The sequence below is a fragment of the Typopeltis vanoorti genome, chromosome 9 (assembly GCF_054136105.1).
Source record: "Typopeltis vanoorti isolate ZY-2024b chromosome 9, IOZ_Tvanoo_1.0, whole genome shotgun sequence".
Taxonomy (NCBI): domain Eukaryota; kingdom Metazoa; phylum Arthropoda; class Arachnida; order Uropygi; family Thelyphonidae; genus Typopeltis; species Typopeltis vanoorti.
Window position 1 is genome coordinate 34,800,572 of NC_143557.1, and position 24,569 is coordinate 34,825,140.

The following is a 24,569-nucleotide window of genomic DNA, read 5'->3' on the forward strand; positions in this document are numbered from 1 at the left end:
ACCTACTCTACAACTCTCCATCTCCACCACTCAACCTCATCCACAAGCCGCCTCATCTACACCATCATCATCTACTGTCCGCCATCACCACTATTATTTTCACAGACAATAACAAACGTCCATGCCCATGGCGGGATTCGAACCTGCAGCCTTCTGGCTAGAGAGCAGATACGCTAACCACTCAGCCAACCAGGCTGGCATATAAGTTATATCAGTATTATACATATCAGTATAATAATATACAGATGATTAAAAAATCTCAAAATAAATAAAAATAAAGTTTTATAGTGGAACTACATAACAAATTTCAACAATCCTCTTATAATAAGGTTTTCTTATGTTGGGGTTGTTCTGGATGCTATATGGTGTAAGATAGGTCTTCCAGATTCTTGGAATTATTAATCCATCATTCTTGTTTAGATTCTGATGATGTTTCAGATCTTACAGGCTTCTTTGAACTTTCTTTCAAACTAGGTTTTGGTGCAGTGTAGGGACTTGGTGCCTTTCCAGTTGATTCTGTGACAAGTTTGGAGTGTATGGTCTGAGAGGACTGTTTAACCATAGTGGAGGAATTTAATGTGCTGTTCATGTTTGTCTTTTCTTATTGGGATAGTGCACCCTGTTTCCTCCTATGTAGGGTGGTTGCAGAAACCCCTGTGTAGGTAAAGTAGAGAAGTGGATTCTTGGATGTGCTAACTATATTTTTTAATTTTTTTGACATGTAGAGGCTACATTAATGTTGTATTTAAGTAGCATTCTGTTTTTTTCTGATATGCTCCTAATATATGGTATGGCTATGGCATTCTTGTAATTTTTTTTGCTTTTAATGATATTTTTTTGGAGGATCTTGTGAACTTTTTTTTTTCTTTGCTCAAAGTCTTCCATGTAAAAGTTAGCTACGGATGGGGAGTGATTAACTACATTAACTACGTAAACTACAACATATGGGAATGGATATAGGGTTGGTGAGATGGATAGCTGGGTGGTTGATGGAGAGATATCAAAGAGTAGTTTATTCAGGAGTAGAGTCGAAAAAACGGCCTGTGACTAGTGGTGTACCACAGGGTTCTGTTCTTGGACCACTGCAGTTTAATCTGTTCATTAACGATATAGGGAATGGTCTAAGTGGGACAGTTCATTTGTTCGCTGATGATGCAAAGTTGGGTAGGGCGATAGTGAATGCAGAAGATGTCAAAGTCTTGCAAGATGACTTAGATAGATTGGAGTTCTGGACTAAGGAGAATGGATGTCAATTTAATGTGACAAAATGTAAGGTTATGCATTTCGGAGTGAAAAGATTAGCAGCAGTATACCACATTGGTGGAACTGTACTCCAAGAGATTGATGAGGCCAGGGACTTGGGAGTGTTGGTGGACAGGGAGATGAAGTTAGGGGGCACATTGCGAAAGTAGCTAAATCAGCTCATCAACTCACTTGGTTGTTGAAAAATACCTTGACGAGTAGAGAAAAACAAGTTATTGTACCTCTGTACCGAGCCCTGATAAGACCTCATCTCGACTACTGTGCCCAGATTTGGTCACCTCGGTTCCTTCTTGATGGGGAGGAGGTTGAGAGGATCCGGAGGCGAGTGACTAAGATGATAGCAGGTCTATGGAATGCACCATATGAGAACAGGTTGAAGATTTGTGGGTTGCAGAAACTAGTTGATAGGCGAAAAAGGGGAGATATGATTGAGACATTCAAATTGCTAAAAGGATTCTATAGGATTAATTCAGATGATATTTTTGAGATCAGAACTGGTGGTGGGAGAACTAGGGGACACCCATGGAAGCTGGGCAAGAGCGTGGTTAGCAGGGGTGTTAGAGCTGGGTTCTTTACTTTTAGAGTGGTAAATGAGTGGAATAAGCTGCCAGAGTCTGTTGTGGGTGCTATGACAGTGAGCGAGTTCAAGGCAAGGTATGATAGATACTGTGAGAATGTTGAACAGGTGTGTGAACATGATGTTTAGGGCCTCCCTCGATGAGTCTAAGGACTCCTGGAGTAGCCCGTGGTAATAATAATACTAATAATAATAATAATTAGCCCATGGCACACACCATGTTTTTGCAGGCAGAAATTATTTTGCCACACAAAATACCCAGAGTGAAGTACGTGGGTACAGAGAACTGTGATATCGGGCAGAAATACATTCTATATGAGAAGAATAGTATCAGTGATCGGGATATTAGTGAAAACAGCAGTTATGTCAAGGCTGACTAATAAATCTTCATCGCTGAGTGTGATGTTTCTAATTTTGTTTGTTAAGTGTGTATTTTTTTTATGTAGGAGGGGGAATGACCTACCATCTCCTTGAGTGTAGCCACTAGTTTCTTGGCTAAGTGATAATTGAGGCTGTCAAATCCTGAACTATTTTGATAGTGGTGTGTTTGTTTTGTGTATTTTAGGCAAGGCATAAATTCTGGGAGCACAGGTATAATGTAGTAATAGCTTTTTGTTTCTTCTGGCCATGTGATCACCGACTTAATTCTATTGTTTTTTTGATGCAGTTTGTAAGGTTGTAGTTAACCAATTGGTATGTGTTGTGGTCGGATACCAACTGGTTAATTTTTTCAAGTTATGCTGTCTGATCAAGAATGACAGTAGCATTGCCTTTATCTGCTTTAATAATAATGATATCTTGGATATTTCTTTAAGATTTAAGGGCTATTTTCTGCTTTGGTTATACTGCAACTTAGCTGTTTATTAGAATTTAGTATGTTCAATGATTTCATCCATATTTTATCGGCTTATTAGAGGGGGGGGGGGATTTTAGACCTCTTTCAATGTGGTATATGAAGTCTAGTATGTTTACTGAGTTTGGTGTGATAGCATAGTTTAAGCCTTTTTTGAAGAAGCGAGAGTTCACCTTCGTTAAGGTTGTAGCTGGATGTTGATAACTTGGCTGTGATCCACTGGTGGTTATTTACTCTTTACTTCACTTGTTTGCAACTGGCTGTTCCTTATGTCGCTGGTTTATGATTAGCTGCTCTTCGGGAATTGCGTCTGGATTGTCTGTTGCTTGCTTGCTGTTTCAGTCTTTGGAACTTTGCTATTAGTTTTTCTTTGTTTTTACATAACATGTAGATTGCAGAGTTGTCTGTGACCCCCTCCAGAATATCCCAAATTTTGATAGATAGATTTTTTATTGCAAGCTTCATATTCTAGTACGAAATATTACAATCTAGGTTACAATATGCATCAAGTTACAAAAAAGATATGAAATGCATTATCGTTATATACACATATTATTATAATATAATAGCATAATAAAATCACAGGAAGCATGCTAAAATGTACAGAGAAAGTTGCATAACATTAATTAGGAACAAAATAAAAGAAAGTAATTTTTTTTAAATTTTACACCTGAAACAGAATATTTTTAATACCAATATGCAAAAACCAATCATTTATATTACTGTTGGAAGTTTTTTTATTTATACTATTATTTTGAACAGAGATCTCTCATTTCTGCACGAAAATAAATATTCTTTCATTCAAGTTTTTTATTTGTTTAGGTTAGTTTCATTTCTTATTGTTAAAGGTAGTGTGCTGAATATTTTTGGTGCTAAATTAGTATAATGTTTGTGTATTGCTTCTTTATTTGCTTTAGAAATATATTTGATTAACATGATTAAATAATGATGTTAAGCAAGATTTTCCTGTACCTTGTATTCCTATGACTTCTAATTTTTTTTATTAAAATTTGATGTGATACAGTGTAAAAAGCTTTGTGTATATCTAAAAATGCTGCTAACGTTAGTTTATGTTCATCTAGGAAGGTATAAACTGTGTTTGTGAAGTTGAGTAAAGCATGTTCTCTGCTAAACTTTTGCCTGAACCCAAATTGATTCTTTGAAAAGTTGTTTTTGACCAAAAATTTCTCTAATATTTTCAAAAAGACCGGTAGAAAAGAGATTGGTCTGTAATTTTTCAAGTTATTTCTGTTTCCCTTTTTGTAAATAGGTACAACTATGACCTTAAAATCCGATGGAAATGTGAATGTTTCCGATAGAGTTAAAAATGTACATTAGAGGTTCCATAATGTACATTTGGCATTCTTTCACAATGCTAGTGTTAATACCATCATATCCTGAAATTCTGGTTGTTTTTAGGCAAGCTATAAAACTTTTGATTTCGTTTTCACAAGTGGGGAAAAGATATATGGAGTTATCAATTAATTCTCTTGGAAGTGCAATTCTGAGGGGTAGTTTTAGCATTTTTTAGAATGCTTCACTGACTGTGGCAAAGTGATTATAGAATTCTTCAGCTAATACTCTATCTCCATTTTCTCTATTCCTATCGATATCTTGAAGTAGTGGGAGGGTTTGTTTGTGTATATCTTTGCTGATTAATTTATATACAAACTTCCATTGTTTTCTGATGTTTCCTTGGTATTTTAGGAATTAATTTCTTAGTATTCATTTTTATTTTCTTTTATTTATGGCGTATTAGATTTCTAAAGCACTTGAAACTGTGTTCATAATATTGATTGTGCAGGTATTTTTTAAACTTTTATACACTTTATCTCTAATTTTTATGTAGTTGTAGAATGGAGTTTCTGTCTGTCTATGTAGTGTCTGATTTCCTATGTAATCAATGGCTTTGTTTCTTTCATTCTGTCTACCATTTTAACTTTAATTGAGTCTTGTATTTTATTATTTAGTATCAGAATAAATTTATGATACAAGGTGTCAATATTTGTTTTCATCGTTATCTCTTCCCAAGAGACAGTGCTCAAGTTACGCTTCAATACTCTATAGTCAATTGTTGTGTAGAGCAGCGCTTCCCAAACTGTGGGCCGTGGCCCCCTTGGGGGCCGTAGGTTTTGTTGAGGGGGGGCCGTGAAATAATGAAAATAAATTTAAAATGTTTTAAGACTAAGTAAATTTTTTTATTTTAAAAGAAACGTATTTAACTTATTATTTATTATTTCTTTTTTGTTATTTTATATATATTTTAATATCAAGAACTGTTGATATTGACTTTATATACATATCAAAACTCATTTTATATTATCACTGTCATCAGAGCTAGTTTTCTGTTACCAATAAAAGTTTCGCATATACTTCACACATGAAAAAAAGCTTAAACAAGTTCATGTGGGGAGATAGTAACTCGCTTGCAGTGAACATGCCCTCCCTAACAGCCACTATACTGCAGAGGCAATAAAAACAAGTGCTTTTATTATGCCAGTGAATAAGGTATGAGGAGTCTGTGTAATATATTTCTCAACAAATAGTGCAATTAGAGACAACTGGGATAAAAACACACTAATTAATGAATCGCATGTCCCCTCATACAGAAACTATGCTGTATAGGCTGAAACAAAACCATATGTTGCATGGGCAACACAGTATCTAACTAAAAACTATTGTTATTAATTAGATGTGTGTGAGTTCGATTTCCCAAGGCAGCAATAAAATTCAACCGAACGTGTTAAAATTCATAAAATGTTAAAACTAAGTAATATATATAGATATAATGAATGTTATGGCAGTTTCACATATGGAATTCGGTTGAAGAGAGTTAGCATTTCAACTCAATTGTCAGTTATGCTTTTATCTTTCGGTTGCGCGATCTTTTGTTAATACCGCACCAATCATATGCACGTTTTAATAACCTGCCTTTACTGTCTGTTTTGCGTTAGGCTTAATTACCTTAAAGGGAGAAAAGTCACAAAAGAGAAAAATGTTCCTGGTCCGGGGATTCCCTTATTCAGGTAATATTCACTAATTTCATGTTATCAGTCTGTGGTGTGCCAGTATCGGTAAGTGGTGATATTATTTAATCTATTCTACATTAAAAAATTTAACCCTGAGATGGATAAGTGGCTGATAAAAAATATAAAAAAATTCCCGCGAACAATCAGAAGCAGAAACAGACTCAAAAAAAAGGACAGTATTTCATATTTTACCAGAACAGCCCGCATCGTCTTCAGAACCAAACGGTAAGAGGCAAAAAATTTAATATAAGCAATTGATTTTTGCAATATTCGCTGTGTATGTTTTGTATTGAATATAAATACAATAAATATTATAATAATATATCTCTCTATTACGATTTTGTTTCGGGGGGGGGGGGGGTGAAATATTTTAATTTTTGCAAAGGGGGCCCTGACATCCAGAAGTTTGGGAAGCACTGGTGTAGAGGATGTTTTCGGTTATACTATCTCTCTGCTGTACTTGCAAATGCACTTTGATACTAATTCGAAAGTGATCTGCAAGAGGTTGGCACAGAACTGCTGCTGCTGCTTGGATTTTTGTTTCCACTTGAAGTTGTTTCCACTTTTTTTCAAGTGGAAACATTTTTGTTTCCACTTGAATACATGATCTAGGCACATTCTACTCCACTGAATTCTCTCATGGGGATGTCAATATATTGTTCAAGTCCTGCATTGCAAGTAAATCTAGATAATCTTGAGAGGAGTCACTATTCATATCCCCAATTATGAAAATATTGTCACTTCTGATCTCATCTAGACTACACTCGAGTTCTTGTATAAAGTCGGACTCTGAGTAGGAATGCGACCTATGTCAGCCATAGCATATATATATATTATTCACTACACTTCCAAAAATCCACTCGCTAGTAAGCCATCCAAAGCCTCATCATCATAATCTGAAATATCCTGGCGTATATAAGATATGTGTGATTGCAATATCCCTCATTTTGGTCAAACAAATATATCTATTGAATTACGTATGGAGGAATACAAGAGAGACATCTCTCACAAAAGAACACATGCCAGTGCCTAGTCTAGTCATGTTCTTTTCTCGAACAATCCTGATGATGAACACCAGGGTCATTCAGTCTGCTGGGATAGATCCGAAAACATCTTTCATTGCCATGATGAGTTTGAAAGAAAAATTGTCCAGAGAAATCATCCTTAATCGTGAACATTTAAATAACAATTTGAGCTACAACATCCCTGATAGCCACTCTGCTGTTGTTCAGTACTGGCGTTCACGAGAGTCTGCAAGCACGTACTCAACAAACAATGCCACATTTGAAAGAACAACTTAAATGTAAATACAATGTTTTTTATGTCAATTATATACTGCAATTTTCTGCTTCTCAGTTTTAAACTTCAGTGTTTTATTGCCGTTTCCTATTTTTAGAAGACACCTGAAGAAGGCTGTCAAAAGTAGAAACTAGTATTGTTTTATATCATTAAAGCCTTACAATTATTCTCGGTTTCAGTCATTAAATCTCTTTATAAAAATGTATCAAAACAACCAAGCCAATGTTCCTGAATGCATATATATATATATATATATATATATATATATATATATATATATATATATATTATGATGTTCTAAATATAAATTGACATATTCAGCTGTCTTCATTTTTATGTTAGTAATGTTATTAACAGATATGGAATTTCAAATAAAGATAATTACACCTCCAGATTTGTTATAATTTCTACATTGATAATTATTTTTTAATCTGTTTAAATGGTACAAATTGATTTCTTCATCTTTAATCCAGATTTCTTTCAATATCAGAACATCTAGCCAATAGTTTATATTGTCTAGTAGTAATTCAATGTGTTCTAATTTATTTCGAATAATTCTTATATTTATATGCAAAATATTCAAAGTACTTACAGTGTCTGAGGATAAAAAGTTTCTTAAACCCCCCCCCAAACCGGCCAGGACACACACACACACACACACACACACACACACACATGTTTTAGGTTTCCAGTCAAGTGCTTGTTTAGATATATTTTGCTATATATTTCACATATATCAGTTGTGCTTAGTCTATATTTGATATTTTTGTTTCTGTCCAGCCATTTGTCTGTGACAACTTTAATTTTATAATGATAGGCACTGCTCTGTTTTTCTGTCCACTAGGAACACAATGCATATCAATATCATCTTCATTATAGTTGATCTTGATTTTATGTACAATTTTCTTTGCTATTTCATGCATATTTTCACGTAGCTCATGAGGAACATGAACATTTTCCAGGTTTGAGCTATTTGCCTGTTGATTCAGGTCATCCAGTGTTTCATGAAGCTCCCTATCCAGTGTTTTTTGTAAGCTCCCTATGCAGCTCCACATTTGCATTTTCTAGTTCAAAGTTCTTTGTTTTAAATTCCTTAACTTCTTGTGCCAGGCCAGCAACAATAACAAGAAAGTGATCTATTTTGTTCAAGGTATATTCTTTCGAACTTCTTAAATCACTTACATCTTTTTTTAATTCTTCTATTATCCCCATTAAATCTGTAATACATATATTGCCCATGTGGGTAATGACTCATGCATTTCAGAGATTAGTAACATGGGCAATATATGTATTACAGATTTAATGGGGATAATAGAAGAATTAAAAAAAGATGTCATTCATTAGGAGTAGTTGCCAGTGGGCGTTGGGTAGCACTACAAAGCCGTCTGTCGTGAACAAAGAATTGGAACATTAAGCAGGTCTTTGTTGTTTGCCGAATTTGCATGAGTGCTTTTCCAGTTTTTTTCCCTGTCTTTGGAGAGCTTTTTAAATTGGCTTTCACTAAGACCAGCACAATAAAAATGATACCTACTTTTGCATTTATCTACACATTTCATAACAGATATAATGTCAATACATGTCACTTCACAAACTTTGCAGTGGACTGCCATTATGTTAGATAGAGTTTAGTGCTAAAATTAATCCCATTCTTTGTTCACCATACTCACCTTGTATGCTAGTCCAATAGCGACCATTGACTAACAGCAGGTTGAATAGGAAATTTTTTTAAAACTGCGTGCAGAGGTTAACTTTCATAGAGCTCAGTATTATATTACCTGGAAGAGCATATTACAGGCTGCACTTCAGGAATTACTATAATACATTTAAATTATTTTTTAATAATTAAAACATTGTTTACTACAGAGCACTATTTCATACGACTATTAGGCACTGTGCCACCAAGCGGAATCATTGGGATTTACGTGTCTAGATAGCTCTAATTTAATTGTAGAATGTTGTTTTAGGTAATTGTTAGATTTTTGCAGGCCTTGTGGATTTGTTCTCTCAACATATCTTTTTCCACACAGGCATAAATACAGAGCACTTTAGCTGAAGTAAACTTCTTTTTAAGCTTCATGCAATTAGGTATCAAGTTGCTGTCCCTACATCATTTTAGAAAGGCTAGCGGATTAATCAACATGGAAACACATATTTTTATCTTACTGTAGTGACTGCATTGCTTGTGGGTCAACTCTCCAGGATTATGTCAATTCTTTCTTTTAAGGTTACACGGTGGTCAGTGTCAGTATTCATAGTGAAGAATTGATGGAGACAAAAACACACAGAGTAATTACTTTATTTATAATTAAGAAAATAACACTCGACGTTTTGAGCTCTGTATTGAGGTTATCATTAGGAAAACATACACATGCAGTGGACACAAGGTATATGACACTACACAAAAGTTAAATAAATCTAAATGCTTTGCTAATCATTAACCCAAGCCTGACCTCTGGTGGAAAAAAATACTAAATAATATATATATAAAAATATAAATTAATTAACAATTCATCACAGATGTAATGATAATAATAATATACAGATGATTAAAAAAAATAAATAAATAAAAATAAAGTTTCACAATGGAACTACATTAAACAATTTCAACAGTTCTCTTATATTAAGGTTTTCTTGGATTGGGGTTGTTCTGGATGCTATATGGGTTGAAGATGGGTCCTCCAGATTCTTGGAATTATTAATCCATTTTTTTTGTATATATTCAAATGATGTTTCAGCATCTCACAGGCTTCTTTGAACTTTCTTTTAAACCAGGTTTTGGTGCAGCATAGGGAATTTTTTTATCATCTATATATTATTATACTGATATATATCAAAAGTTTATTTTAAGTAATTTATATATTTGTATATATTTAGTTTTTTTTTTTTTCACAAGAGGTCGGGTAAGGATAAATGATTAACACAAACATTTAGATTTATCTTAATTTTGAGTAGTGTCATGCAGCTTGTGTCTCCTGTGAATATGTATTTTCCTGATGATGACAGATGTCGAAACATCGAGTGTTATTTTCTTATTTATAAGAACAGGTGCGTTTCTGTCTGCATAAATTCTTCACTATGAATGTTGATCACCATATAACCTTAAAAGAATTAATATTAACAATGTCAAATTTTTGAATGATTGAAGAAAACATTGATTAATTCAGACAGAGAGGCATGCGGTGAGGGTGCCTGCAAGGATAAAAAAATCAGAACTCCATGGTAGGCACAGGAAGTTAAAGGGGGCAGTGAAGGAAAAGAAGAAAGCATATCAAAAGTTCCTGGAAAATAAGTCAGCTTGTGCTCTTTGTGAATATAGAGACAAATGTAAGAAAGCTAAACATGTGTAAAACTAACTTAGCAAAAGTCATGAGAAGACTTTGGTAAGAACATAGAAAATAAATATCAAGAAAGTGGCAAAATATTTTAGAGGCTGTTGAAAAAAACCTCAAAAATGGAGGAAAGAGTGCTGTAAAAGGAATTACAGATGATAAAGGTGACATGAAAACTGGAGAAAAAGATATCCTTGTTGTATGGAGTAATTATTTCGAAAAATTGCTAAATGAAACAATCAGTGATAGCACATTGGTAAAAAATAATGATCATGCAATCAGGAATACATATCTAAACTCAAAGTAGAAAAAGTCATCAAAAGCCAGAAATATGTGAAAGGCAGCTGGAGTAGATGATATTCGACCAGAAATGCTCAAGTATGGAGGGTATAAAAGTCTTACAGTGGTTGCACTGCATAGTTCAGAATGCCTGGACAGAAGGACAAATAGTAGATAATTGGAGTAGAGCTCTCCTAGTACCCATATATAAAAAGGCAAATAAAACTGAATGTGAGAATTACAGAGGTATTTCTCTACTGGGTGTCCCTGGTAAGATTTATGCAAGTATACTTGAGAAACGGTTGAGAAAGATTGTGGAAGGGAAACTTGGTGAAGAACAAGCTGGATTCAGGCCAAATAGAGGATGTCAGGATCAGATTTTCACTTTACATCAAATAGTTGAAAATCATGGGATATAACAAAGATCTCTTTTTAAGTTTTGTAGATCTGGAAAAGGCATATGATGAGGTGCCAAAAGAAAAGCTATTCAAAATGCTACAGTTGTACGAAGAATTATATCAAGCAATACTTAGTCTTTATTTGAGGTGTAAGTCAGCAGTTAGAACAGAATGTGAAATCTGATGTCAGACAAGGATGAACATTATCCCCTCTGTTATTCATTATCTATATGGATCACATTACAATGTATGTAGGAAAGTGGTATTAAACCTGATATCAAAATTGGATATGTTAATCTGATCTCTTTACTTTATGCAGATGATGTATACTTCTAAATAAATCTAGTATAAGTCTGCAAGATTCCCTGACTAAATAGAATAACTGTTGTAATAGATATGGTATGAAGATCAGCAATAACATGACATAGACAATGAAAATATAAACTGCATTGTGAATGGAGACCCTATAGAAGAAGTAAAACATTTCAGCTACTTAGGCACGATTTTTAATGAAGATGGTAAATTAAATATGGAAATAGACAACAGAATCGATAAATCTAGTATGGTGGGACATCAAATGAATAAATTTATATGGAATAAGAGAGAATTTAGCTGTATATAAGAGGTGTTCAAACCAATTTTATCTTAGGGATCTGAGAGTGGGTTAGAAATCAAACACTTGATCAAAGGCTAGAGACCACAGACATGAGAGTCCTGAGAAAGATTAGAGGCGTGAACAAATGGCATCAGTGGCAATATCATTTTTAAAACAAGGATATCAGGAAAGAACTTAACATTGTTAGCATCCAGGAATGTGTTAGCAGAGCTAATCTCAGGTGGTATGATCACTTAAGCAGAATGGGAAAGGAACGATTAGCAAAATAAGTTTTCTCTGCCAGGTTGGCAGGAAAAAGACCCAGGGGAACACCAAGATATAGGTGGATTAATACAGTAAAAAGTGATAATGATCTGATAATGTTGGAGTCATGATAGGTAACAGATTGATTTAGAGGAAAACTGTAGATAGGATTATAGTAATGATGTAAGTTTATGATGTAGTACTATCATATCCTGTACACCCCTTGAGGGTACATATCAAGAATTTGATGATGTCAAATTTTTTCCTAATATCTTCATTTTATATATGTTCTTGCCAGTGATGCCAACTGGTCAGAGGGTACACAATATTGCTGAGCCAGGTGAAGTATGAAGGGAATAATAATGGCAGCAATACGCTGTTTTTTCTGCATACAAATGCTACAAGCATGAGGAATAAAGAGAATGAGTTTATAGCATTGATTGATTCACAGTCACTCCAGTGAAACTTGGTGAATTCAACAGCAGTTATCAAAGAGGAAAAATCACAAGATACAGCATATTTCAGCAGGATGGGGAAGGCAAATATGATGGAAGAATGTTATTCATGGCAAGAATTGTGTCTTCTCAGGGTGGAGAATCACAGTGAAAATAACACTAATAGCTTTGAGAATATATTGTAAGATAAATGTTTATAAGACAAGATATTTAGTGGGCTGTTGCTATAGATCAAGGAATATACATGGTGATAAGCAAGAAATGTTTTAGAAAATGCAAAGCAACTGATCATTATGAGCTACCTCAACTACAGCAAAATAAAATGGGTTGAGGAAGCAGCATTTACTACTAAGAAAGTGAAGTTTGGGATTTCTTGAGGTAAAATTGTCTTAGAGAGCACATGTAGTGGAGGGAACATGAGGATCAAGAGTTTTGGATTTGGTCGTAGCATCAAAATCTGACTGTGCTTGAGATGTCATACTGGCCCCCAGTTTGTTAAAAGTGACCGTGTAGTCCTTATTTGAAGGATAAATAGGCACATAGAGGTATTCATGTGCAATTATAAGGGAAGCAACTATCATAGAATTAGAAATCAGTCACAAATATACCCTGCTGGCATTTTAAATCAATTTGCACATGATTCACTTTGTCCACACGAAGCCACCCTCGAAGGTGATCGAAATTGGATGCATGCTTTGTCTCATAGTGTCGTTTTATATTGCATTCTTTTGATACTGACACTGACTCATGACAAATTAAACACACTGGCTTATCATCAATCGGCACAAAAAAAAGTACAAATTGGTCCACTTTTCATTAAAAACCCGACAAGAATCACTTGATTTATGCTTTTTACTCGTAGACACCATAGTGATGGAAGGCGAACCCAAAAAATGATCCAAAATGGCCGTGTAATGGTTATTATTCACTGAATATGTCTCACACTAATAAAAAAAGTCTGGCAACATAAAACCACAATAGGCTATGGCTGACACGACAAACCTTTGTGTGCTTATACATGCATATCACACTGTTCATGACTGATTGACTGTGGATGAGATCCTCTTGTATTTATATGAAAATAACGAAGTATCAAGAACTATCGAGATGCATCTGGAAGGCACTGGACAGGCATTCAAACAAACTACTGCTTCAGCCATCTACCTGCGACGTTAGTACTAGTACTCAAGTACCGCTTGGTGATGGTAGATGGCTGAAGAAGCATGTCTATTTAATATTTATTTTTATAGGATTTTATGTCAAGTATCAAATGCACAGCGTTCCTTGTGAATCTGGAAAGCATCTTACAATTCTAAATACCGCAGTATAACTTAGTGGTCTGCAGACTTCATTGAAATTATTTTTAATTTAATAACATTTTAATGTTAAGTAGTTATTTTTTCAAAATGGCTGGCAGGCCACTGCAAAGAGCTCTGTGGGCCATGCGTGGAGGACCCTTATTTTAAGGGGATGTGCTGTGGAAGTGATCATTGACTTGGCTGTTTAATGAAAGTCTTGCAACATGAAAAGTTCCTGGAGAGTGGAAGGAGGGTAAGATAATGCATAAAGGTGGTGGAAGAATGGAGGTATCGGACCACAGGCCTGTTTATATTTCTTCTGTAGGTGTTAACATTTGGGAGAAATTGGTAATAACTTGTATACAGAATTGGGCAGATAAGGGCATATATTAATTCAGACCAGCATGGATTTGTTATAGGGTGTTCTTGTTTTACTAATAATCTGGTTACCTTTTACAACAGAGTAATAAGAGCAGTGGAAGAGGATAAGACATACACAGTTTTTTTTTTTTTTTGGATTTTTCAAAGGCATTTGACATGGTGCCACATGACAAGTTGGTTTTTAAGTTGCACTGTGTGGATTTGTGTATTAGGTTATTTTGGATGAGTTAAATTGGCTTTCTGATAGATAGAGCTATATGAGGGAGAAGGTGGAGTATCAGGTAAGGAATAGGAAGGTTACAAATGGAGTTCCACAGGGTTCAGTACTGGGATATTACTGTTCAATCTTTATGTGAATGATATGTCACAGGACTACATGGAGATATTAGTCTGTTTGCAGATGGTGTGAAGTTTGGGTGGGTTATTAGTAATAGTGCTGGTGATTATACACTGAAATTTGAAGTTCAGAAGTTCAGAGGATATACTGCAAAGATTGTGAACACATTTCAGAGAATTGCTTCAATGTTAAGATGGACACTGACCATGAGAGAGAAAAGTGTGGTGGTCCCCATTGTATAAAGCTTTAATCAGACCACATCTGAATTTCTGATCTGGTATTGTGTATCTGATCTTCTGAAGGATATGGCTATCTCTGATCTGATCCATTCTGATACAGGTGACTCACTGAGACTTATTCATTAGAATGAATAAGTTCAGTGACTTTGGGTTTGAAGGCTTCTTTGGAGGTAAGTACCAGGTAATTGCTAGATTTATTCCATTTCTCTCTTTCTCTTTTTTTTTCTCCTAACTTAGGATATAGGATTGCTTTAAGGACTTTAAATGGGTGATTGCAGTGGGAAAGCTTAATTCCTAATGCTCAGCATTTGTATATAGAAAAACCAGTGTATTGTCACCATTCTGGCTATGTAATATAGTGTGTCCTCCCCCCTCATTTCTCAAGCCATTACCCCCACATGAGACTATCCTTGCAACATTCCACTTGTGTAATTCTAGTCTGCAATTCTGTCCTGACACACTCACTTGACAAAAAAACAACAGTCTCTCCAAATGCCTCTGCCATTCTGCATTCAAATGAAATCCATTTCTTGAATGCAGCTCTTCTATCCTTAAATGTACTCCATGCATCCACATATTCCAGACCTTTTTTCCCTGCACTATTATCTAATTTGTCATTACTGCATTTCTCCTCCATTCCACATTATCATACTGAGGCAACACGCTCACCATCCTTCATCAGACACATTTCTGCTCTGTCTAACATCAACCAAAAATCTCAAGCTACCTATCAGGTCATTCCTCCCAACTATTACTATCATCCCTTCCACACTTTCAACCCTCTTCACTGCCATTGCCACATGCACTATCATTCCATCAGGCAAGCACTTATCTGGCACTCTACTTTGCACACCCGAATCACTGAATCTCCATACATGACACTCCTAATGGATTCATTCATCCTTCTCTCACTGGCATCATTGACTCTTATGGCTTGCATAAGAGTCAAGAGTCTCTTATCTTTCTGCAATTTCCTCTCTTCTACTGTTTCCCCCCATTCACTTGCCTTCCTCTCTCTTCCCCTGCTCTATGATTCCATTCTCTTACACCTACTCCCATTCTGCTCACACTAGCCAACCTCTCTGTCCTCCCAAGATCTTCATTCACCCTCCTCAACTCAGTCTTCATTCTTTCTATCTGCTTTCTCAGCAGTTCCATTTCTCTCTAATAATTTTCCTCTAGTAAGCTAAGACCTCTGTAATTTTCCCAAAAATCATAACCATATTTATGTGTACTAAAATACTTCATTTATAACTTCATAAATAACTTCATTTTTATCTAAGCAAGACATCAGTAGACAAAGATAAATTACATCTCAAAATCTCTTGCTCATGATATCCAAAAATAAACAAAATGAAAATTTATTTAATAGCAATTTGATAGAATAATACCAAATGATGATAAACTGTTTAACTTTGAATCCAATTCATTTTTATTTTTAATTTGTGGGATATCTAAATATATACATACTTCCTAAAGTATCCTCCTCTTATTGAAAAACTTCACGGCTTACACATGTAACAAAAAATACATAGAATTATATCCAATAACTCCAATATATTTCATCTAACATTCCATGGACATCATTGGGGAGACAGACCACGAACTAAAGCATGCATATACTCGTGTCTTCATGGGCTACTATATACATGCTTACTCATTCACAGCATACTTATTCATACAAGGAAGGCAAGTCAAATAATGGCCATCCTTGTATGAATGTAAAAAACATGCACACATACATACACAGAACCATATTAATTATAAACATTTCTCACCTGCAACACATATACTTTTTCTGCATAAGGTATGGAAAAAGACTTTCTGTTAGTTGCCTGATATAATGCAATTCCATTTTTCTGCTCTGCAAAGCAACATGCAGATTTGAGCCCAAAGAATTTAACACAACCTGTTGCACATTCTCAGATGAGTGAGCAGTTCTACATCCATGTAAAAAACAGCTCAAGTGATGAAGTAAAGCACTCGCCAACTTTCCAGTAATGAACTGAACTAAATCAATCTAGAAGAAAATTAAAATACAAAGCTTTATATCAGAATGATATTTATATTTAATTCAAATTTTACTGATTGTATAAAGGTAAGCATAAAAATCCATTTAGGGTCAAACTAAACATTCTGTAATACACACAGTCACATATATATTATTTCATTCTGGTGGATTTCAATAGATGGAGATAAGTGATTATATGTGTTAAAAAATTCATTGCCACTGTTTGGCTTTGTGATAAAAAATAAATAAATAAATAAATTAAGACAAAGATTAAATTTATACGCATGGATAGGCTTATGTGTTCGTCAGACATTTTTGTAATAGATTTCCCGGTTTGATATGAACACAGATTATTAAGAAAATAACTATTTATTAACTTAAAAGCTAATATTTCGCTGGTATTATATCCAGCATCTTCAGAGCACACAACACAAAGTTTGTTACAAATGCAAAACAACCACAATCCGGTGTAACAGTGGGGCTAGTAAAAGTAATTGCAGCATGCAACACAAGACTAAAGTCCTAATATGGCGCCATCTAGGTTTAAAAAAAATTCAAAGTTTTGAAATAGTAGTCCAAATGATAGTCTTAGAAAGTTTAAAAAAATGAAATAAAATAAAAGTAATAAATATTAATTTGGTCTTAAGATGGCTGTATAAATCTCCCAAATCTTGGGTAGATTTATACAGCCATACTTGTTAAGGTTTGGAGTATGTTTTAAGGTTTCTGTTGATTTCAGGAACAACCTCTCTGACTTGTAGAAGCTTCTATGCATTACTTTTGTTTCTTTCCAATTGATCCTGTATGCAGGGGTATCCAAAGCATGGTCTGCCAGACCCGACTTGCCATAGCGAAAGTGTTGGATATATTTTTTGTGTTCACTGAGGCGGATGTCCACAGTTCTTCCTGTCTGTCCGTAGTGGGCTTGATGGCAAGAACAGGGCACTTCATAGACTTCTGGATGTGATAAAGGAGTGCATTTGTCCTTAGGTGAACAGATGAGAGTTGCTAATTTTACATAATGTTTAAATACTGTGCGTAGTTGGTGTTTGTTAAGCACTCTAGATATCTTTTCAGATGTGCCTTTAATGTATGGGATGGTGATAGTTTTGTTGTAGTCTTCTGTGGTAGATAGAGGGGATTTTTGGGTAGCATTTAGAATGTTATCTATTTTATGGGGATTATAACCGTTGGTTAAGAAGGTGTGTGGTAGATGAGAAAGTTCAGCAGTGAGAGCAATGTCATTGGAACAGATTGCTACAGCTCTATGGGTTAGTGTTTTTAAGATACCATATTGTTGAGAAGGGTGATGGTGTAATTGATGGTGTAATTATTATACCCAAGGTAAAATACTTTCTACATATATATAATTCATAAAAAAAAAATAGAGAAAAAAATTCATAATCCACCTATGGTACCAAATGTACTATAGTAAGAAATTTAGTTTGAAGAACAGAAATACCAGCCACTCAGCCAAACAGGTTGGAAAACATGTTAGGTTTGTTTGCCCTACAAAAACAAATGTATTGTCCTTGATATCATCTGTACATACTAATGGATACTACTCTAGGTTAATTTGTTTATGAAAAATGTTGATTAAGCATTGTGATAAAATTTCCCCTTGTAGAATGCTGCAGTTAATCTCAGTTTTGTTGCTATGTGAGCCATTTAATTTCATAAAATAAGTTATGTTTACCAGTTATACTCTCTCAGAAACAATTGTGTAAGTTCCCTCTTATGCCAACTGCTTCAAGTTTATTTAAGAGAATTATGTTCTATAGTGTCAAAAACTTTAGAAAAGTCAAGTACTAGTGCAAAGTTTCATCCAGAGAGGAGTTAAACGTGTCAGAGAGAGAGAGAGAGAGAAAGAGAGATCACCCAATAAGATAATTCTTTTATTTTTATGAAATTCTCACTGTACATTAAATGTCACAAAATTTTGCAAGATATATGGATTTTTATTTTATCCATTACAATTTATTGCATAATTCTGTATTATTATGTGCATCTCCATGGAGTCAGTAGACTCATAACGGGAGACCCAAACAATCAAAACAATATCTATCATATCTTTTCTTGAATTCATTTACAGACGAAGAACTCAACTGAGTCAGGCAATGCATTCCACTCATTCACCACCCTCCAGGCAAAAAACCTCGTTCTCACACCCTTGTTAACCACACTTTTCCTTAATTTCCAGGGATAACCTGTTGTTCTTCCATCACTATCACATAGCTGAAACATTTTCCCTGCATCAATCTTATAAAAACCTTTTAGTAACTTAAATGTTTCTATCATATCCACTCTTCTCCACCTATCAACCAACCTCTGCAATCCACAAGCTCTCAATCTATCAATGTAGGGAGCATTTTTTACTTCACTCACCAACTTAGTCACTCTCCTCTTAACCCTCTCCACAGCCTCCTCATCTCCAAGGAATCCAGGTGACCAGACCTGAGCACAGTAATCCAAATGTGGAAGTATCAACCCTCTATAAAGGGGAATAATAACCTCTTTATCTCTGGATGTTAGTGTGTTCCTCAATAACCAAGTAATCCTATGTGCAATCTTGGACACCTTAGCAACATGTCCCCTGAACCTCATCCTCCTATCCACCAACACCCTGAAGTCCCTAGCCTCATCAATCTCTTGGAGTACCTTTCCATCACGTAGTACACAGCTGGTAATCTTTTAATCCCAAAATGCAGAACTTTACATATTTCCACATTGAACTGACATCCATTACCTTTTCCCATTTTGTCAGCTTATTTAAATCATCCTGCAAACTCTCAACATCAGCTTGATTTTTTATTGTGCTACCCAACTTTGCATTATCAGCAAACAACTGAATATCTCTCTTTAAGCCATTGACTATATCATTTATGTACAAATTAAACAACAATGGCCCAAGCACAGAGTCCTGAGGCACATCACTGGTCACCTGCCTCATCCTGGACTCTGCTCCTCCATACACCACCTTCTGGTATCTCTCCCTGAGCCATTCTCCTATCCATATCACTAGTTTAGTATCCATCCCCATCTGCTCCAATTTGTGCAACAGTATTCTATGGGTTATCCTGTCAAAAGCCTTAGCAAAATCCAGAAGTACCACTGTGTAGCCATTTCCTTTGCCCAACTCAGATGTCATTCTATTATAAAAAGCTAATAAATTGCTAAGGCAAGATTGACCTTTAACAAAACCATGTTGGCCCCTATAGAGTATCATATCCTGATCCACTCATTCTTGAATTTTGTCTTTAACCAACTTTTCCACTCTGGAGATGGTGATTGGTCTGTAATTAACTACTGCAGTTTTAGAGCCACCTTTATGCAAAGGGACTACTTTGCCTTCCATCCACTCCCTAGGGACCATTATCAGAGTTCAAACTTAAGTTAAATAACCAAGTAAGAGACATTGACAATTCCTTTGCACATTCACACAACACCCGAGATGATATTCCATCTAAACCTACAGCAGTGTTTGCATTTAAATTTTGCAATATACTAAGTACCTCTGATTTCTTAACTTCAATTCTCAATTCACTTCAATTAGTTACTGCTACAGGTACAGAGATAGACTTTTGACAAGTGATCACTCAGAAAGTCTACTATTACATCCGAATTTGTCACCTCAATACCATCAGCACCCACTAACGTTATCCTTCCAAAGTCATTCTTCATGTTGGAAGCTTAATTGATTTTTTTACAACACTCAGAAAGGATTAAAACAGAATTTAATACTTCCTATATTTCATCTCAGTCACTGAGACATCTTCAGGGATTACAAAAAAACTAATGTAACAAACACAAATAATAAACAATACTAAGCTCAACCACATGGGTGACACTAAACTCCTAACTAGGTGGAGGGTCCTCTAAGGGTAGTTGTAGGTGGCCTGGAATGTACAGTGGGACCTCTGGTGATAAGTTTTTCCCAAATCTTAAGATCCAGAGGTCCCATCCTACACTTATCACCAGAGGTCCCACCCTACATTCCAGGCCACCTACAACTGCTCTTAGAGGGTGCTCCACCTAGTTGGGACTTTAGTGTCACCCACGTGGTTGGGCTTAGTAGTGTTTGTTATTTGTGTTTATGTTACATTAGTTTTTTTTTGTAATCCCTGAAGACATCTCAGTGACTGAGACAAAATATAGGAAGTACTAAATTCTGTTTTAATCCTTCCTGAGTGTTGTAAAAAATCCATTAAGCCTTCAACAAGATGTCCTCACAGCACTTAAGCCTCTACACATGGAAGAACTCTTTGGGATTACCCTTGATCATCTTGGCTAAGGTCTTCTCATAATCTAATTTAGCTTTTCTTACTATGCTGGTAACCTTCCTAGGTTGAGCCTTATTAATGACAATATAGATATATGCCTCTAATTAACACTTTCATCAGTTTTTCCTTTTTTTGTGTAATGGAGTTAAGAGTGCAATTTTTAGGTTCAGTGGTATTTTGCATTTCTGGAAAATTAGATTTAGTTATGGACTGTGAGGCAATAGGATGAGGTGGTAATGTCATTATCACTATCCCATCAAATATTGAAGCATCTAGATGTTTTTAAATGAATTTTTTAGATAGCTGCATTATATGAGGAAACCAAAGTATCATGCTCTGTGCCTAAATATTGTTAGTGTTTGGATTTCAAAAACAGGGTATATAATTTACCTTGAATTTACAATTTGTTCCTTGAAAGTATTATTATTATATAGTTATCTTCACAGAGTCAGAAGACTCATCACAGGAGACCACACACTAACCACATTATTCACACAATATCTATCATACCTTTCCTTAAACTCGTTCACTGTCAGAGCACTTACAACTACCTTTAGCAATGCATTCCACTCATTCATCACTCTCAAGTAAAAATTCTAGTCTGCATACAATCTTATTAACTACTCTCTCACACAACTTCCAGAGTTCTTTATTTGTCATGTATTGAAAAATTTTTGTGTCAATCTTATATAACCCCTTTAATGACTTAAGTTTCAACCATATTGCCACTTTTCCACCTGTCAACTAAACTTCGCAACCTATACACCTTCAAGTTTATCCTCATGAGGAGTATTCCACAGACCTGTCAAAAGCATAGTCACTGATATTATTACATTAGTTTGCTAGTTGCTTAAACCAAGCTGGGCAAAGTTTCTGAATCATCACTGATGCATGGGGAGGGAGGCTTTTTTAATTGAGTGCTTTGTTTATTAATATTCACATGTCATTAATTTTTTTTCATCAATTTATTTTATTACCACAACAATTAGTTATTTTTACATGTTTCTGTTTGAGGTTTGTTTTTGTATTACATTTTTTTAAAAAAAATTGGATTATAATAGTATTTTTGAGTTGATGATACAGATGTTCCCTCCCCCATATTTTTAGTAACACACCTACATTTATCCATGAGAGGTGATTCTCACTATAATATAAAGCAATATACAACTTGCTGACAACTCAGATTACCTTGTAGTGATATTAAATGTCCTTAATATTATAAATAAGATATTGACATGACTTCATAAGAGGAAGTTGATACTTTGCTTGCTCTTACAACAGGGTAAAACACAAAACTAGAATTTCTTGTCAAGTATGACATGTGAAGACTCCATCATAAAATGAATATACACATAAATTATGAAAGGAAAGAGACGGTGTTTACCAAAACAGTTATATTTCATGATAAGTATGTTGTCACATCAAGTGAATGCACAGCAAATGGATAGTTACAAGAAACAAATTTCTATACCCTCGGGGGATGTTGAAGATATTAGGATATTACTATATGGAGGGTGATGGTACAACATGATAGTTACAGGAAATTATACACATACTGGCCACTGAATTAGAAACCATTATGCAGATATATGTAAATATCACTTATGCAGTATATATGCAAAATATTTGTCATGTGCATCAAGTATGTTTGAAGCAACTATTTAAGAATGCTGCTGGCCACTAATCACCACTAGTGTTGATCACGATGGGAAATATAAAGGATCTTTCAGAGTTTGATAAAGGGCTTATTGTGGGTGCCTGTTTGGCTGGAACCACGATTTTGCAAACAAAAAATTTTGCAAACAACAGAGCAGATTAGTGTCTCAAAAGGTGAGATATCCCATGTATTTGATCAGCAGAAAAACAACTATGGTCCTAAGACAGTCTGTCAGGAATGAGATCACCAATGTCTGAAAAGGTTTATACTGACAAACAGAAATTCCAGTGTGCAGAAATTAACCAAAGCATTTAACAAAGGCTATTTCCAACCCATATCTCACCAAACTATGCACAGGGAATCTAAGAGGATCGGTATTGGCAGTCGCATACCTATATGGAAACCAATGAGTTGTGGGAAGAACTGGAAAGTTCATCTACAGTAGTGTCAGGAACATCATGATTGAACAAGGGAAGACTGGAAAAAAAAAGTCAGGTGTCTGACAAATCACAATACACCTTGTTCTATACCAACAGTAGGCAGAGAAGTTGGTAAGAGTCCCATGATGCAATGAACTTGGCTTGCCTTGCAAACACAACACAAGGTTCTGGAGGTGGTGTCATAGTGTAGGGCATGTTCTGTTGGTACAGAACTGGTCTCTTGATATTGCTGGAAGATTAGGTATACTCCAAGAAAAAAACTGAACATTGTTGCCAATCAAATCAATCCTGCAATGTTGACTTTTTATCCAGTAGATGATGGTTGTTTCATGGGCAACAATGCTAGTGTCCATCGCACTAGAAGTGTTCAGCAGTGGTTCAGTGAGTATGGCAGTGACTTCCAGCATCTTCCCAATTTATCCACCATCTTCCCAATATTTAGATGCAATCCAAAAACCTTGTGGAATCTATGCCAAACCATGTTTATGCTGCAATTCCGTCTAAAGGAAGTCTAACATGATATTAAATTAAAGTTTCTAATATGGCTGGTATGTATATATGCATTTCTTATCCATAAATGTACTTATGTTTATATGTATATAAAATATCTGTACCTACATATGCATATACACAAAATTCTGTATGTGTGTGTATTTAAGGATTTTTTTATGTTAGTTACACTTCATTCGCTGTGTTCCTTAGTTCTTACTGAAGCCCAGAAAACAGAAAGAATACACTTAGTAGTAGAATTTTTTTTCCCTTTGTTTCCTATAAATGTGTTGTACTCCTAATTTTTTTAAAGCAATCACTGAATTAAAAAAAAAAATAGCAGAATGCAAGATACTTCACAGAAATGTATTGAATAGGCTCAAAATATAAAAGACTTATGTGAAGACATTTTTTGCATCATTTCACAGGATTCTGAAGCTAATAGAAACTCCATGTTCTGCACAATTAGACCTCTTATGTTAAAGAAAACAGATATAATCCAAGATGTTCTGATTAACAGTCTTTGTTTTGTATATTCTAGGTGAAAAAGGAATCTATAAAATTGCAGGAAGAAGAAATTTGGTAATCTCTGTGGCATGCTAAGCATAACAGTTATCATGATACATCACTAGGTATCAAACTAAGTATATTTTTCTTTCCACTCAAGTCAAACTTCCTCTCCATGAAAAAAGTATATTATACTAAACAAGTAATTATATTCTGTTAATCCTTTATTTGAGTCTAAGTAAACAAAGTTTGTGCATTAAGTATCTCCATGCTACTTGAAAAATTTAATTTTAGTTGAAAGAAGAATAAAAGAAATCTGTTTTTAATAGCAAGTAAGTCATCTGGAAATCTTTATTTTTTCCTTATATTAGAGTTTACTGATACTGACTGATTGCAAGAACAATGTCAAACCAAAATTCAACAAAATGATTGGTTCATTGGCATGTTATGTCATGTTCTTGCAGCTCACAATATCTTAACACCATGAATGATTACTTGGACTAGTTTCTGATATGACTGCAGGAGATTTTGCATATAACAAGTCCTGTCAGGTGTTTTCGCCCTCCAGGAGATCGACTACGATGTGTCT

The 24,569-nt window shown here is 35.0% G+C and overlaps 1 protein-coding gene across 2 annotated transcripts in view; it reads right to left on the bottom strand.

Moving 5' to 3' along the window:
* The window catches only part of LOC150102965 (sorting nexin-14-like), a 793,179-nt gene that overhangs the window by 582,425 nt on the left and 186,185 nt on the right, over nucleotides 1-24,569 (bottom strand). For both annotated transcript variants that reach the window (XM_090397844.1, XM_090397845.1), the window contains one exon: nucleotides 16,375-16,616. In XM_090397844.1, the coding sequence (XP_090253970.1) occupies nucleotides 16,375-16,616 (242 nt within the window). The remainder of the gene's footprint in view (nucleotides 1-16,374; nucleotides 16,617-24,569) is intronic.